Source organism: Oryctolagus cuniculus, chromosome 10, assembly GCF_964237555.1.
Source record: "Oryctolagus cuniculus chromosome 10, mOryCun1.1, whole genome shotgun sequence".
Classification (NCBI taxonomy): domain Eukaryota; kingdom Metazoa; phylum Chordata; class Mammalia; order Lagomorpha; family Leporidae; genus Oryctolagus; species Oryctolagus cuniculus.
In genome coordinates this window covers 54,658,797-54,673,076 of record NC_091441.1, presented here as the reverse complement: position 1 = coordinate 54,673,076, position 14,280 = coordinate 54,658,797, and the positions used below count along the sequence as shown (strand labels likewise).

General features: G+C 39.7%; 1 protein-coding gene across 8 annotated transcripts in view; it reads left to right on the top strand.

Moving 5' to 3' along the window:
- The window catches only part of RBBP8 (RB binding protein 8, endonuclease), a 106,705-nt gene extending 102,977 nt beyond the window's left edge, over window positions 1-3,728 (top strand). For 5 of the 8 annotated variants that reach the window (XM_051851350.2, XM_070050397.1, XM_070050398.1 and 2 more), the window contains 2 exons: window positions 199-340; window positions 2,435-3,299. In XM_051851350.2, coding sequence (XP_051707310.2) covers window positions 199-340; window positions 2,435-2,586 — 294 coding nt within the window. In that variant the 3' untranslated portion in view covers window positions 2,587-3,299. Of the gene's footprint in view, window positions 1-198; window positions 341-2,434; window positions 3,300-3,329 lie in introns of those variants that run through there. The other 3 variants (XM_008261135.4, XM_051851353.2, XM_051851352.2) reach the window with 2 other exon arrangements.
- The last annotated feature ends 10,552 nt before the right edge of the window (window positions 3,729-14,280 follow it).

Here is a 14,280-nt window from a genome sequence, read left to right as displayed (position 1 = left end):
ATTTCAAAGATCAGTGCCAGCACTGATTACTGTTAGTAGTACTATCTGTAAGTATTAATTTCTAATATTAATATGAATCTTCCTTTGAAACTGAATATTTTAATAAATGGCTCTTTAAGCTTCTAATTCATAATTAATAAGTCTAGCACTTAATGTATTATTCCTAAGTGAAAAAACCTTACCAGTTTTTATTGTTAGTATTATGCAGATTTGCCAGCAGAAGAAAGAGAAAAGAAGTTGGCTTCCTGCTCAAGACACCGATTCCGTTATATTCCACCCAGCACACCAGAGAATTTCTGGGAAGTTGGTTTTCCATCCACTCAGACTTGTGTGGAAAGAGGTGAGAGTTTAGATTGTAACTTTGTAGAATTGTTTTTTTAAAATACTGTCTATACTCCAGTTTGAACACTAATCCGGTTCTTTTTTTATCTTCAAGTTTTGATACTAATTTTCTGACATAAAAACAAATTCCTAAAAATAAAAGGCTTACCTTCAATTCATTTAGTAATTTTTTAAATGTTTGTTTATTTTCATTTACATCAAAGAGCAACGGAGAGAAGGAGAGGTCTCCCATCTGCTGAGTCACTCCCCAGTTGCCCACAACAGCCAGGGCTGGACCAGGCTGAACACAGGAGCCCTGTCTCTCTCATAGGTGGTGGGGCAAGAGCACTTGAGCCATATCAGCTGCCTCGCAGGGTATACACTAGCAGAAAGCTGGATCAGAAGTGCAGAAACTGGGACTTGAATGTGCACTCTATAGGGTGTGGGCATCCCAAGTAGCAGCCTAATCCCCTGTGTCACAGCTCCTGCCCCTCATCTAGTAATTTAATTAAGACCAGACACTGTTTGTAATTACTATAATGTGATTTAATGTATTATCTTAGTTTATCATTCAAGTTTCAGAAAGAAGTTTCTTTTTCATCCTAATGTCAAAATGACATTATTATTTATTTCAATAGCAACAAGTTGCCAGTAAATTTTTATTGCTAAAAAGAGAGTATCTTTTTAAATCTATTATGTTAATTTTATATTTAAAACCTCACCCAGAATGCTGGATGTTCATAAGCTGTGTCTGAATAAAAAGGATGTTGGTTTGCCTGTTGACATTTAACTAGCTCACTCACATGCAGCACTTAGTAGTTAATATAATTTGAGAATATATACATCTTTAAAGGTGACAATAAAAGATCATAAATAGCAATTTTTGTTATTATCTTATTGTTACTACTTACTTTCAAGTGAGTGCTATGCTAAAATAATGTGGATACAGACTTTCCTGGTTTTATGTTAATTTTCTCCCAGATTTGGCCAAGAGTCCTCACATCATAGTAACTGTCTTTGGGACAGCATACTCCCACTTCTGTGCCAGGCTATTACCAGCCATCTGTACTATCCCAGTATTTAGGAAGTTCAATCATGCATAGTCATTGAGCCTGAACTTTATTGTAACCACTGGTTTAAATGAAATAAAATGCTCTAGGGTATATAGCCTTAAAAGAGTTACTCAGCTAAGCAGTGTCCAACTCAACAAGCCCTTTGTTGTGAAGATAGCATTCCAGCGGATTTTATCAGACCATCTAATAGTCTTTATCAAGGCACCTCTTTAATTCTAAAGATTTTACTCCCTACAGAACTATATTCTTAGGTGGGATGTTTGGTTTTTTTTTTTTGGAACATAGTCTAAAACTCAGATGTAATTAAAGGAATGTTGGTGTAGTGTTCAAAAGAGGATCTATTCAGATTTTTTGAAGAATTTTCAACTCAAAATTGTCCTAAGACATAATGGATAAATATTGACATCAAATGTGTGCATAAATAAATTTAACTGAACTTAATTAGTATTTTTTTTTGCTCTTTTTCCACATGGTCTAAAGACTACGCAGTTAAAGCTAAGTCTTACTTTGTAGTTTAAAGTACTGAGTTTTTTGGAAATATGATGTATCTTCTGAAATGTGACTGGAAAATACAGTACTATTCAGAATGTTTATAATTTGGTTTCTAGATTTATGAAAGATTTCACTGATTAGTAGACTTCAGGCCTCAGGCATGTATTTATAAGTTGTAAATAAATATATAAAACCTTTGCCCAGAAGAAGATAAAATAACATTGAATGCATATCAGATGATAAGATTACCACCTAAAATTGCCATTTTATAGCAACACTTCTTTTCTGATGGTTTGTTTGAGGAAAAGTAGAGACCCTTCCTCACTTTTTTCTTTGAAGAGGTGTTTTTTTTTTTTTTTTTTTTTTTTTTTTTTTTAATTAATTTGAAAGGCAGAGAGACAGAAATCTCCCATCTACTATTTGACTCCCCAAATGCCCACAACAGCCAGTGCTAGGCCTGGCGAAAACCAGGAGCCAAGAACTCCATTCTGCTCTCCCACATGAGTGGCAAGAACCCAAAGACTGGGCTATCATCCATTGTCTTCCAGGCACATTAGCAAGAAGCTGGATCAGAAGCACAGAGCAGCTGGGACTTGAACCGGGCACTTCCATAGGGAATGTAAGCATTCCAAGCAGCAGCTTAACCCACTGCACTGCAATGCCCACCACAACTTTTCTCATTTTGACAAGCTACAGATAGTCAACTGTAAGTTAGTTTTTCTGAAAGATGTGAAGTCTTTGATACTATTTACCATATTTCCACTTTACCCATTAACAAGCTGGATTAAGTCCCCTTTGACATAATGTCTCTCTGCTTTGTCATCCCACAGAACCAGGTAGTTTGGATAGAACTTCTGGTTATAGTCCTAATGGGGCCTTGGGGTATGGCAGAGTTCAGTCAACTCCTGGAAATTATGTGACTGAGGACACCTTGGAAAAAAGTCTTAATGGTCTGAAAAGTAAAGAGGCATGTCATCTAATGAAATAGCTACTGTAAAGTCTTTTTGATAAGCACCTGGAATTTGTCATAATAATAGAGTTCATGTTTAGCAGTTTTTCCCAATTGCAACCTAAGGGAGGCAGAAGAGGAAAGTGTATCCTTATAACTCTGGTTCTGCTACTAGATAGAGCTCTCTCACTCCTAGCTTTGTGAATTTGAGTGAGTTACTTACCTTGCCTGGGTCTCCATCACCTCGTCTGTGAAGTAGCTCTGTGGAAGCTACTTCAGAAGAATTTGAGTTACCTGAGATGATGTATATAAAGCATGTGGTAAATGTTTGCTGCTGTTATTGTTACTAAAGAAACTCATGCTGAGAGATCATACCTCAGCTAGCAACCAGGAGAATCACATCAACTTGGCTTCAAATAAAATGTTTACTAAAAAAGTGCTGAGAGAAATATGTGTTACAAATGCAGTCTTCTAAATTTGTAATTTGTTTTAAGGTTACATTAAGGAAGATCTTGATCCTTGTCCTCGTCCAAAAAGACGGCAGCCTTACAACGCAATGTTTTCTCCAAAAGGCAAGGAGCAGAAGACGTAGATGTTGATGCAAAAATAGAAGAATAGAGGATGGTTTTTCTTTTTAGTTATTTATAATTAAAGTTGGTATTAAACATTTGATTTTTTGAATCTCCTATAAATTGACTTATAAATCAGTTTTCTATTGAAAATGTTTTAAAATGCCATTTACTCACCATGTAACTATTTAAAATGTGGATATATTTGTGTTGTATTTTCTTGATTTTGTACCTTTAAAACAAGAAGGTGTTTTCATTTTGCACTCTTAAGAGTTGTTTATTTACTTTATTTGGTAATACCTAATTACAGTTTTGAAAATAAGATAGTTGTAGTCTGTGATTTGTTGGCTTTGGTTTCTTCTTTTTACTTCATCTTCCCTTAAAGGAGAAAGGCTAAATTTTAATAGTCCTTTTAACTCTCCAGATTCTTTTGTTGAAGTGGAATGAGATACTCACTACTCTGTGGTGCATTCCTTTCATAGGGACCATAAACATCCTCCTTTTTCCTATTCCACATACTGTAAATTAACACCATCCTCTGATCTGGTCATCATATTCTAGCTCTTCACATATTTTCCTTTTATACTCATTTTTCTGGTACAGTTTTCAAGATGAATTGGTTTACTTGTCTGCCCATGTGTTCAAGTTCAGTTGTATTATTTCTCTGATTAATGTTTGAATTTCCAATTTAACTTTAAAATAGATTTTTATATTTAACAACTGTCTTTTCCATTGGAACTTGGTGTCTGAGTCATTAAGAGGACTGACCACATCCGTGTCCCCTTTTCTAGAGGCATTTTGTGTATTCCAGTGTCTTTTGTGTATTCCTTTAATTCATGCATATCTTTACAGTACTCCGTAAACAGGAATACAAGAAATACTGAATGCCTCAAAAAATCTAACTGACCTTATAGATCTGATCTTTGCTTCTCAATGTTCCTAAAACCTCTTTGCTTACTCTAGTCTCCTGTTGATCAGAGTTCTTATGTGAATGAATATCATCAGTTTGTGTTCTCACAGATAGGACAGGAAAATAAGTTACATGTATTGAATATCTACTGTATGTACATTGTTTGGCACTGAATCTGATCTGATTTTTTTTACAATTTTTACATTTTACAATGCTATCATCACTTCTGTTCAGCATTTTTCTCCCCTTCTCAAATTGACTTTAATGCTTTGCTAGCAGTCAACTAATTGTCCAAAAATAATAGCAGCCATTTATTTGTCACATACTATATGTCCAGAACTGTGTTACACTCTTCCTATAGGTTTTTCATTTTCAATCCTCAAATAATGATGTGACCTTTTATATAACATAATAATGTTAAGCTACAAAAAAAAAAAGATACAAAAAATAACAGATTAGATAATAAATGACTAGCTTTATTTTTCTTATTTTTAAAAGTCTGGGTCAGGGGCTGATGCTGTGGCACAGCAGGTTAGAGCCCTAGCCTGCTGTGCCAGCATCCCATATGGTTCAAGTCCCAGCTGCTCCACTTCCCATCCAACTCCCTGCTAATGTGCCTGGGAAAGCAGCAGAGGATAGCCCAAGTCCTTAGGCCCTTGCACCCACATGGGAGAACCAGAGGAGGAGGCTCCTGGCTCCTGGCTTCAGATCAGATCAGCTCCGGCCTTTGCAGCCATTTGGGGAGTGAACCAGTGGATGGAACACCTGTTACTGTTTCAAATAAATAAAATAAATCTTAAAAAAAAAAAAAAAAAAAGCCTGTGTCAGCCATTTAAGCCACTGGTGCAGCTGTGTAATACCCCCTAGTACCCAGACTTCTAGATTTCTGCCCTTCCTTACTGTGTATGTGCCATTCATCCTTGGTTATGAATGACTGCTACACTACCATACCCTCATGTCCATGTTCTACACAAAAAGAAAAGGAAAAAAAAATAAATGCCATGGGGTTTTGTCCCTTTTGAAAAAATTTTCCAGGAAGTCCTACCCAGTAACTTTCCCTATGTCTCAACGGCCACAATTGTCACAGGGGTGGCTAACTGTAATAACTGATAGTTTTGAAGTCAAAAATCTATTGCCTAATTCCAGAATCAGAGCTCTAATGTAATATTGTGCTTCTAAAGGATAAGAATTTGAGAGACAATTGAGTTTAAGCAGGTAAAAGAATGTATGGTTATGTTGTAGGATTATAGAAGTCCCTAGCTGTGTTTATTCCAGGTTCTTATCTCAGCGTAAGAAACGAATTCAAGGGGCCAGCACTTGGCACAGCAGGTTAAAGCCCTGGCCTGCAGCACCAGTATCCCATATGGGCACTGGTTCAAGTCCCGGCTGCCCCACTTCTGATCCAGCTCCCTGCTAGTGTGCCTGGGAAAGCAGTGGAGAATGGCCCAAGTCCTTGAGCTCCTGCACCCACATGGGAGACCTGGAAGAAGCTCCTGGCTTTGGATTAGCTCAGCTCCAGCCATTGCGACCATTTTGGTAGTGAATAAGCAGGGAAGACCACCTCTCTCTCTCTCTCTCTCTCTCTCTGTCTCTCTAATTCTTTCAAATAAATAAATCTTTATTAAAAAAAAAAAAAGCAGAAACATAGATAAGGTGCAATAATGGGAGTAGGAGCAGGATTTATTTAAAGAAATTAGAGAGTACACACAAAAGCAAATGTGGGCAGTCTCGTGGTGGAGAACCGCACCAACCCCAGTTAGTTTTTCCCCTTTATTGGCTGGGTGGTAGTGCCTTAACCAAATATACAAATGTGGAGTTTGGGAAGGTTTCATGGCATCTCCACGTGGAGTTCAGCAAATTGTTTTTCATGGCATCTGCTGCCTGACGGGAGGCTCAAGTGTATCATGGGAAAGTGGGTATGTTGCATTGGAAGAGGGTGGAATTTTTAGGGGTGCAAGGGCTAAGGCACAGAAACTTCTGGAAGCCTCTTCTCTCTTTTTCCCTCACTAACTCCCTGCCTATCCCATATCAGTGAGAGCTGTGTATCTCCAAGTCAATTTAGCCTTAAAAAGCAGCCTAGGCAGAGAGGTAGAAATTGTCTTGCTGATAGTAGCTTGACAGGTTTCCAATCTATTTGTTACTAGCATGTTTTATTTCATCTTCAGTCACCCAGTGAGGATGAGTGTACTGATGATGTCTGTCTCCCTTTTTAACTGCTGTTGACCAGCTCTGCCTTTAAATGGAGTAATGTGTGGGGAGCAGCCCGGACTGGACTGAGTTACTGGAATTAAGACTTATTCTATGCATCTGCTCTCCCACAATATGGCGCTGGGAGAGAAGTAAACAGCTCCTGCACAGCTGCCTCCAGTTCAACCAATAAACTGTAGGACTTGCTACTGATTGGTGGAGAGCAGCGTCCTCGGCGTGTGGGCAGCCGAGTTGGGATTGGCGGAGGAGGACTATAAAGGAGGAGAGAGACGGCATGCACCAGGAACATCTAAGAGGAACATCTAAGGGGAACACCTGTGCAGTCCCCGAGAGAGCCGGCCGGCGGTGTGCCGCTCCCCTGCGGAAGTGGGGAATGCGGCCAGGGGGAACTGCCCTTCCACGGAGGTGGAAGGGATAGTAGCCAACCCGGGAAAAACCAGCAGCAAACCGGGGAGGGCCGAGCAGATGAAAGAACAACGCAGGGTCCTGTGTCGTTCCTCCACGAAGAGGGGGAGCGACAGTAATGAAATAGACACTTTTCCAAAAACACTTGAGTTAACTCAAAGGATGCATTTAAATGGAAAATTTGCAGTATGACACAGGGTCCTCAAAGGGTGGAGAACCTTTTTTCTGCCAAGGGTTGTTTGAGTATTTATATTCAAATATTTTTATATTCAATGGCCATAAAAAATTATCAACTTAAAAATTAGCCTCCTATAGATTTGCTGAATTTCAAGTCCCACCTCTGGTTGCCCATGGCAGAGCCAGGCCAGATGATCTCTCAGGTCTTAGGCAGCCTCCAGGCTGGGAGTTCTCCGATCCTGTAACCTTTTCTTTAAGAAGATAGTGTAAGTGGAGCCAGCATTGTGACATAGCGGGTAAAGCTGCTACCTGCAATGATGACATGCCATTTGAGCACCTGTTCGAGTCCCCGCTGCTCCACCTCCTATCCAGTCCCCAGCTAATAGCCTGGGAAAAGCAGCAGAAGATGGCCCAAGTGCTTGGGCCCTTACCACCCATGTGGGAGACCCAAAATAAGCTCCTGGCTCCTCGCTTCAGCCTGGCCTAGCCCAATCCAGCCCAGTCCTTGCCTGGCCATTGCAGTCATCTGGTGAGTGAACCTGTGGATAGAGAATCTCTCTCTCTCTCTAACTCTGACTTTCAAATAAATAAATAAATCTTTAGGAGGAAAAGGCAATATAGGTAAAAGATGCAAATGTTCCTCCCAAGAATGTCTATAATTCATAATTCAGTTACAAAAGAATAGAGTTACCATAAACTAAATAGCATTTACTTAACAGACATCTATTAAGTACTCTATCTTCACCAAAATACACAGTAACAGCATCAGAATCAGACAAATTGTGACAAATTTTCTCCAAAGAAGCAAATGTCTAAAGGTGCACATCTAGAGTGGGTGTTTGGTGTAGCGATTAAAATACCACTTAAGACTCCTGCATCCCACATCGGAGTACCTGGGTTCGAGTCTTTGTTTCAAATTCCAACTTCTTGCTATTGTGCACCCTTGGAGGCAGCAGATGATGGCTCAAGTGTTTGGGTCTCTGCCACTCATGTGGGAGGCCCAAATTGGGTTCTGGGCTCCTGGCTTCCACCTGGCATGGCAAGCATTTGGGGAATGAACCAACAGATAGAAGATCTGTCTCTGTCTCTGTGCCTTTCAAATGAAAAAAATTTTTAAAAATAATTTTTTAAATCTAATTTTAAAAAAGAAACAGATACCTAGAATCTTACTCCATTCTCCCTGGCTTCCTAACAAACATCAATTGTACTTTAAAAAATGCCACTTCAGATACAAACATTTGAATTATGTCTCAAATTTACTATCTTTAAAAAAAAAAGATTTATGTATTTATTTGAAAAGCAGAGTTACAGAGGCAGAGAAAGAGAGATCTTCCATCCACTGGTTCACTCCCCAAATGGCCACAACAGCTGCAGCTAGGCTGATCCGGAGCCAGGAGCTTCTTCCAGGTCTCCCATATGGGTGTAGGAACCCAAGGACTTGGGCCATCGTTGCCAGACCACAGCAGAGAGCTGGGTTGGAAGTGAAGCAGCCAGGACTAGAACTGGTGCTCATATGGGATGTTGGTATCACAGGTGGCAGCTTTACCCACTACCCCACAGCACAGGTTCCTACTATCTATTCTTGATATATCTAGCAGCTTCAGAGACACCTGAGTCTTTACTTAAGTTAATGCCCAGTAGGGTTCCTTAGAAAACTGAAGTGTTCTTACACTTGAGTTAACAAAGAATTAATGAAACGATTTTCTACTATCACACCAGCAGAGGCCAGAAGAGAGCTATTTTTGGAGAAATAATAAGTCAAAATCTAGGGACTGAGCAATCATAAAATTTCTCAGATAAATAGGATATGAGTTTGGTTCCTTTGTATAGTAATTAAAGCTCATTCAACCAAAAAGAGCTTTCAGTCTAGCCATTGTTGGAATAAAACAAATGATGAAAGCAAGAATTCATGGTCTCAAGAGGGGAAAAAAAAAAAAAAGGTTCTTCTGTGCCTACCGCATGCTGGGCACTTAGGGATGCCAGGAGAAATGTGAGATTGTTTCACCCAGTGGCAGACCAGAGAACAATGTCGAAGAGGTCACCGATGCTTAGCCCGAGAGCCAAAGAAGTCCTGAGGATAATTAGGACCCAAACTATGCCTTAGGATGAGCTTACCTAATGAGGCAGAGAGGAAGAAACAGCACCATCTAAAAGGGGAAACTAACCTCAATGTAGAAATGCTAAAATCCTTAGAGTCAGAGGTACCTTATAGATGATTTCTTTCTCGCCTCTTACTTATGAGTGATAAGAAGCCCCAAAAAAATGGCAATTGCCAAAGTCCCAAAGGGTTGGAACTAAAATGTAGGGCATCTGGGACTCAGTCTGGTATAGATGGTATAGATGTTAGAAAGGAGAGCTCCTGTGGAGTGTTATTAACAAGGGCAGTCAACTTCCATCTTGAATGCAAAACTACCAGGAGTTTAAACTCTATAGGCCTGTGATTTTCAAATCATTAGCAGATCCTTTTATTCAAATTAAATATACAGAACACCAATAGCAATCATCTGTCATGGTTTGAATTTGTTTCAGTCACTCAATTTATCCGCTGAGAAATCCAATCAGATAAATATAAAATTGTGAAGAGAGTTATAGATGGCAGATAATGTCTTAGAGCAACATCAGTATTATTGATATCCCAATCAAATGCTCACTATATCCCAGACCATTTAAATCAGGGTGTCAGGGTGGGGTCCACGCTCCCTAGATGATTCTAGTGTACAGTCAGGTTTGAGAGTCCTACCCTAAGCATTGTTACAGTGTAGTGAACTGGTATTCAAACTTCAGCATATGTCAGAATTTCTTGGAAGGATTGTTACAGATTGCTGGGCCTCACTCCAAAGTTTCTGATTCAGTGAGTCTAGGTTAAGGCCCAAACATTTGTATTTTTAACATGTTCTCAAGTGCTTCTAATGCCACAGGTACATGGACCACAAGTACCACTAATCATCAAAGTGACCCAGGTGTCTTTTTTTTTTTTTTTTTTTTTGACAGTTAGAGAGAGAGAGAGAGAGAAAGGTCTTCCTTCCTTTGGTTCATCCCCCAAATGGCCGCTACGGCCAGTGCGCTGCGCCAATCCAAAGTCAGAAGCCAGGTGCCTCCTACTGGTCTCCCATGCGGATACAGGACCCAAGCACTTGGGCCATCCTCCACTGCCCTCCCAGGCCACAGCAGAGAGCTGGACTGGAAGAGGAGCAACCGGGACAGAATCCAGCGCCCCAACTGGGACTAGAACCCGGGGTGCCAGCACCACAGGCGAAGGATTAGCCAAGTAAGCTGCGCCACCAGCCCCAGGTGTCTTTTAAGTAGAAATTCTCAGGCTCTTCCTGTGGGAATTTTGATTCAGGTATAGTATGAGCATTTATGATGTGTTTTTTTTTTTTTAAGATTTATTTTATTTATTTGAAAGAGTTACAGAGAGAGAGAGAGAGGTGTTCCATCCTCCGGTTCACCCCCCAGGTGGTCACCATGGCCGAGGCTGGGCCAGGCTAAAACCGTGAGCCAACAGCTTTATCCAGGTCTCCCGCATGATTACAGGGGTCCAAGCACTTGGGCCATGCTTCACTGCTTTTCTGGAGGCATTAGCAGGGAGCTGGGTCAGAAATGAAGCAGCCAGGACCAGAGTTGGTCCCTATATGGGATGCCAGCGTTGCAGGCAGCAGCTTTACTTTCTACACCACAACGCTGGCTTCTGAGCATATATATATATATATATATATATATATATATATATATAAAATTTTAGGCAAATTAAGAAATATGACAGTAGGGAAAAATAAATAGCAAAATGTTAAGTTTCAAGCATTCTCTGACAGAAAATATATTTTGATCTAGGAGTAATACATTAATTTAGATAAAATTATCAGGCCAGCAACATAAAATGGATTTGTAAGGTGACGGCAGAGGGTGGTTAGGCAGGGAGTCAGTGTGCAAAAGAAGACTACTCACCTATTGGAATATTCTGAGTATGCAGAGCACCTGGGCCAGCTTGGGAGCAGTGAAATGCAAGAGATGCAGCAGCCACTTAAAGAGTGTTACAGGACAGAGCTGGCAGCCAAGCTTGCAAGGATGAGTAAGACACAATTTCTCCTCGGTGAGCCTAGAACCAACCCAGTGGTAACAAGGGACGTTGTAAGTGAGACTCTTTGGATGAGGTCTCCACTGTAGATGAGGAGGGACTTCTTCATGTCATTTGTAATTGTAGAGCTTTTTTTTAAAACTTTTATTTAATGAATATAAATTTCCAAAGTACAGCTTAGGGATTACAATGGCTTCCCCCCCATAACGTCCCTCCCACAAGCAACCCTCCCCTTTCCCACTCCCTCTCCCCTTCCATTCACATCAAGATTCATTTTCAATTCTCTTTATATACAGAAGATCAGTTTAGCATACATTAAGTAAAGATTTCAACAGTTTGCTCCCACATAGAAACACAAAGTGAAACATACTGTTTGAGTACTAGTTATAGCGTTAAATTTCAATGTACAGCACACTAAGGACAAAGATTCTACATGAGGAGTAAGTTCACAGTGACTCCTGTTGTTGACTTAACAAATTGACACTCTTGTTTATGGCATCAGTAATCAACCTAGGCTCTTGTCATGAGCTGCCAAGGCTATGGAAGCCCCCTGAGTTCACTGACTCTGATCATATTTAGACAAGGCCATGGTCAAAGTGGAAGTTCTCTCCTCCCTTCAGAGAAAGGTACCTCCTTCTTTGATGACCCGTTCTTTCCACTGGGATCTTACTCGTGGAGATCTTTCATTTAGGTTTTTTTTGTTTTTTGGTTTTTTTGTTTTTTTTTTTTGCCAGAGTGTCTTGGCTTTCCATGCCTGAAATACTCTCATGGACTTTTCAGCCGGATCCGCATGCCTTAAGGGCTGATTCTGAGGCCAGAGTGCTGTTTAGGACATCTGCCATTCTATGGGTCTGCTGTGTATCTCACTTCCCATGTTGGATCATTCTCTCCCTTTTTCATTCTATCAGTTAGTATTTGCAGACACTATTCTTGTTTATGTGATCCCTTTGGTTCTTAGTCCTCTCATTATGATCAATTGTGAACAGAAATTGATCACTGGGACTAGTGAGATGGCATTGGTACATGCCACCTTGATGGGATTGAATTCGAATCCCCTGGTATGTTTCTAACTCTACCGTTTGAGGTAAGTCAGCTTGAGCATGTCCCGAATTGCACATCTCTTCCCTCTCTTATTCCCACTCATATTTAACACTGATCACTTTTCAGTTAAGTTTCAGCACTTAAGAAGAATTGTGTATTGATTACAATATTCAACCAAAAGTATTAAGTAGAACAAACAAAAAAAATACTAAGAGGGATAACATATTAAGCTGCTCATCAACAGTCAGGGTGAGGGCTGATCAAGTCACCGTTTCTCATAGTGTTCATTTCACTTTAACAGGTTTCCTTTTTGGTGCTCAGTTAGTTGTCACCTATCAAGGAGAACAAGTGGTATTTGTCCCTTTGGGATTGGCTTATTTCACTCAGCATAATGTTTTCCAAATTCCTAACAGGGATCACTTTTCAGTTAAAATTTAAACACCTAAGAATAATTGTGTGTCAATTACAGAGTTCAACCAATGGTACTAGAACAAAAAAAAAATACTAAAATGGATAAAGTATTACATTGTACATCAACCGTCGGGACAAGAGCTGATCAAGTCACAGTTTCTCATAGTGTCCATTTCACTTCAACAAGTTTCCCCTTTGGTGCTCAGTTAGTTGTCACTGATCAGGGAGAACATATGATATTTGTGCCTTTGGGACTGGCTTAATTCACTCAGCATGATGTTTTCCAAATTCCTCCATCTTGTTGCAAATGACCGGGTTTTGTTGTTTTTGACTGCTGTGTAGTATTCTATAGAGTACATGTCCCATAATTTCTTCATCCAGTCTACTGTTGATGGGCATTTTGGTTGGTTCCAGGTCTTAGCTATTGTGAATTGAGCTGCAATAAACATTAATGTGCAGACTGCTTTTTTGTTTGCCAATTTAATTTCCTTTGGGTAAATTCCAAGTAGCATACGCAAACACATGGAGATTGAACAACATGCTCTTGAATGAACAATGGGTCATAGAAGAAATTAAACGAGAAATCAAAAATTTTCTGGAAGTAAATGAGGATACCAGCACAACATACCAAAACTTATGGGACGCAGTGAAAGCAGTGTTAAGAGGAAAGTTTATATCAGTAGGTGCCTACATCAAGAAATTGGAAAGGCACCAAATAGATGAGCTTTCAATTCACCTCAAGGATTTAGAAAACCTACAGCAAACCAGACCCAAATCTAGCAGGAGAAGAGAAATAATTAAAATCAGAGAAGAAATCAACAGGATTGAATCAAGAAAAATATTACAAAAAATCAGCCAAACGAGGAGCTGGTTTTTTGAAAAAATAAACAAAATTGACACCCCATTGGCCCAACTAACTAAAAAAAGAAGAGAAAAGACCCAAATCAATAAAATCAGAGATGAAAAAGGAAACGTAACAACAGACACCACAGAAATAAAAAGAATCATCAGAAATTACTACAAGGACTTGTATGCCAGCAAACAGGGAAACCTATCAGAAATGGATAGATTCCTGGACACATGCAACCTACCTAAATTGAACCAGGAAGACATCGAAAACCTAAACAGACCCGTAACTGAGACAGAAATTGAAACAGTAATAAAGGCCCTCCCAACAAAGAAAAGCCCAGGACCAGATGGATTCACTGCTGAATTCTACCAGACATTTAAAGAGAACTGACTCCAATTCTTCTCAAACTATTCAGAACAATCGAAAAAGAGGGAGTCCTCCCAAATTCTTTCTATGAAGCCAGCATCACCTTAATTCCTAAGCCGGAAAAAGATGCAGCATTGAAAGAGAATTACAGACCAATATCCCTGATGAACATAGATGTAAAAATCCTGAATAAAATTCTCGCCAATAGAATGCAACAACACATCAGAAAGATCATCCACCCAGACCAAGTGGAATTTATCCCTGGTATGCAGGGATGGTTTAATGTGCGCAAGACAATCAATGTGATACACCACATTAACAGACTGCAGAAGAAAAACCATATGATTATCTCAATAGACGCCGAGAAAGCATTTGATAAAATACAACACCCTTTCATGATGAAAACTCTAAGCAAACTGGGTTTGGAAGGAAC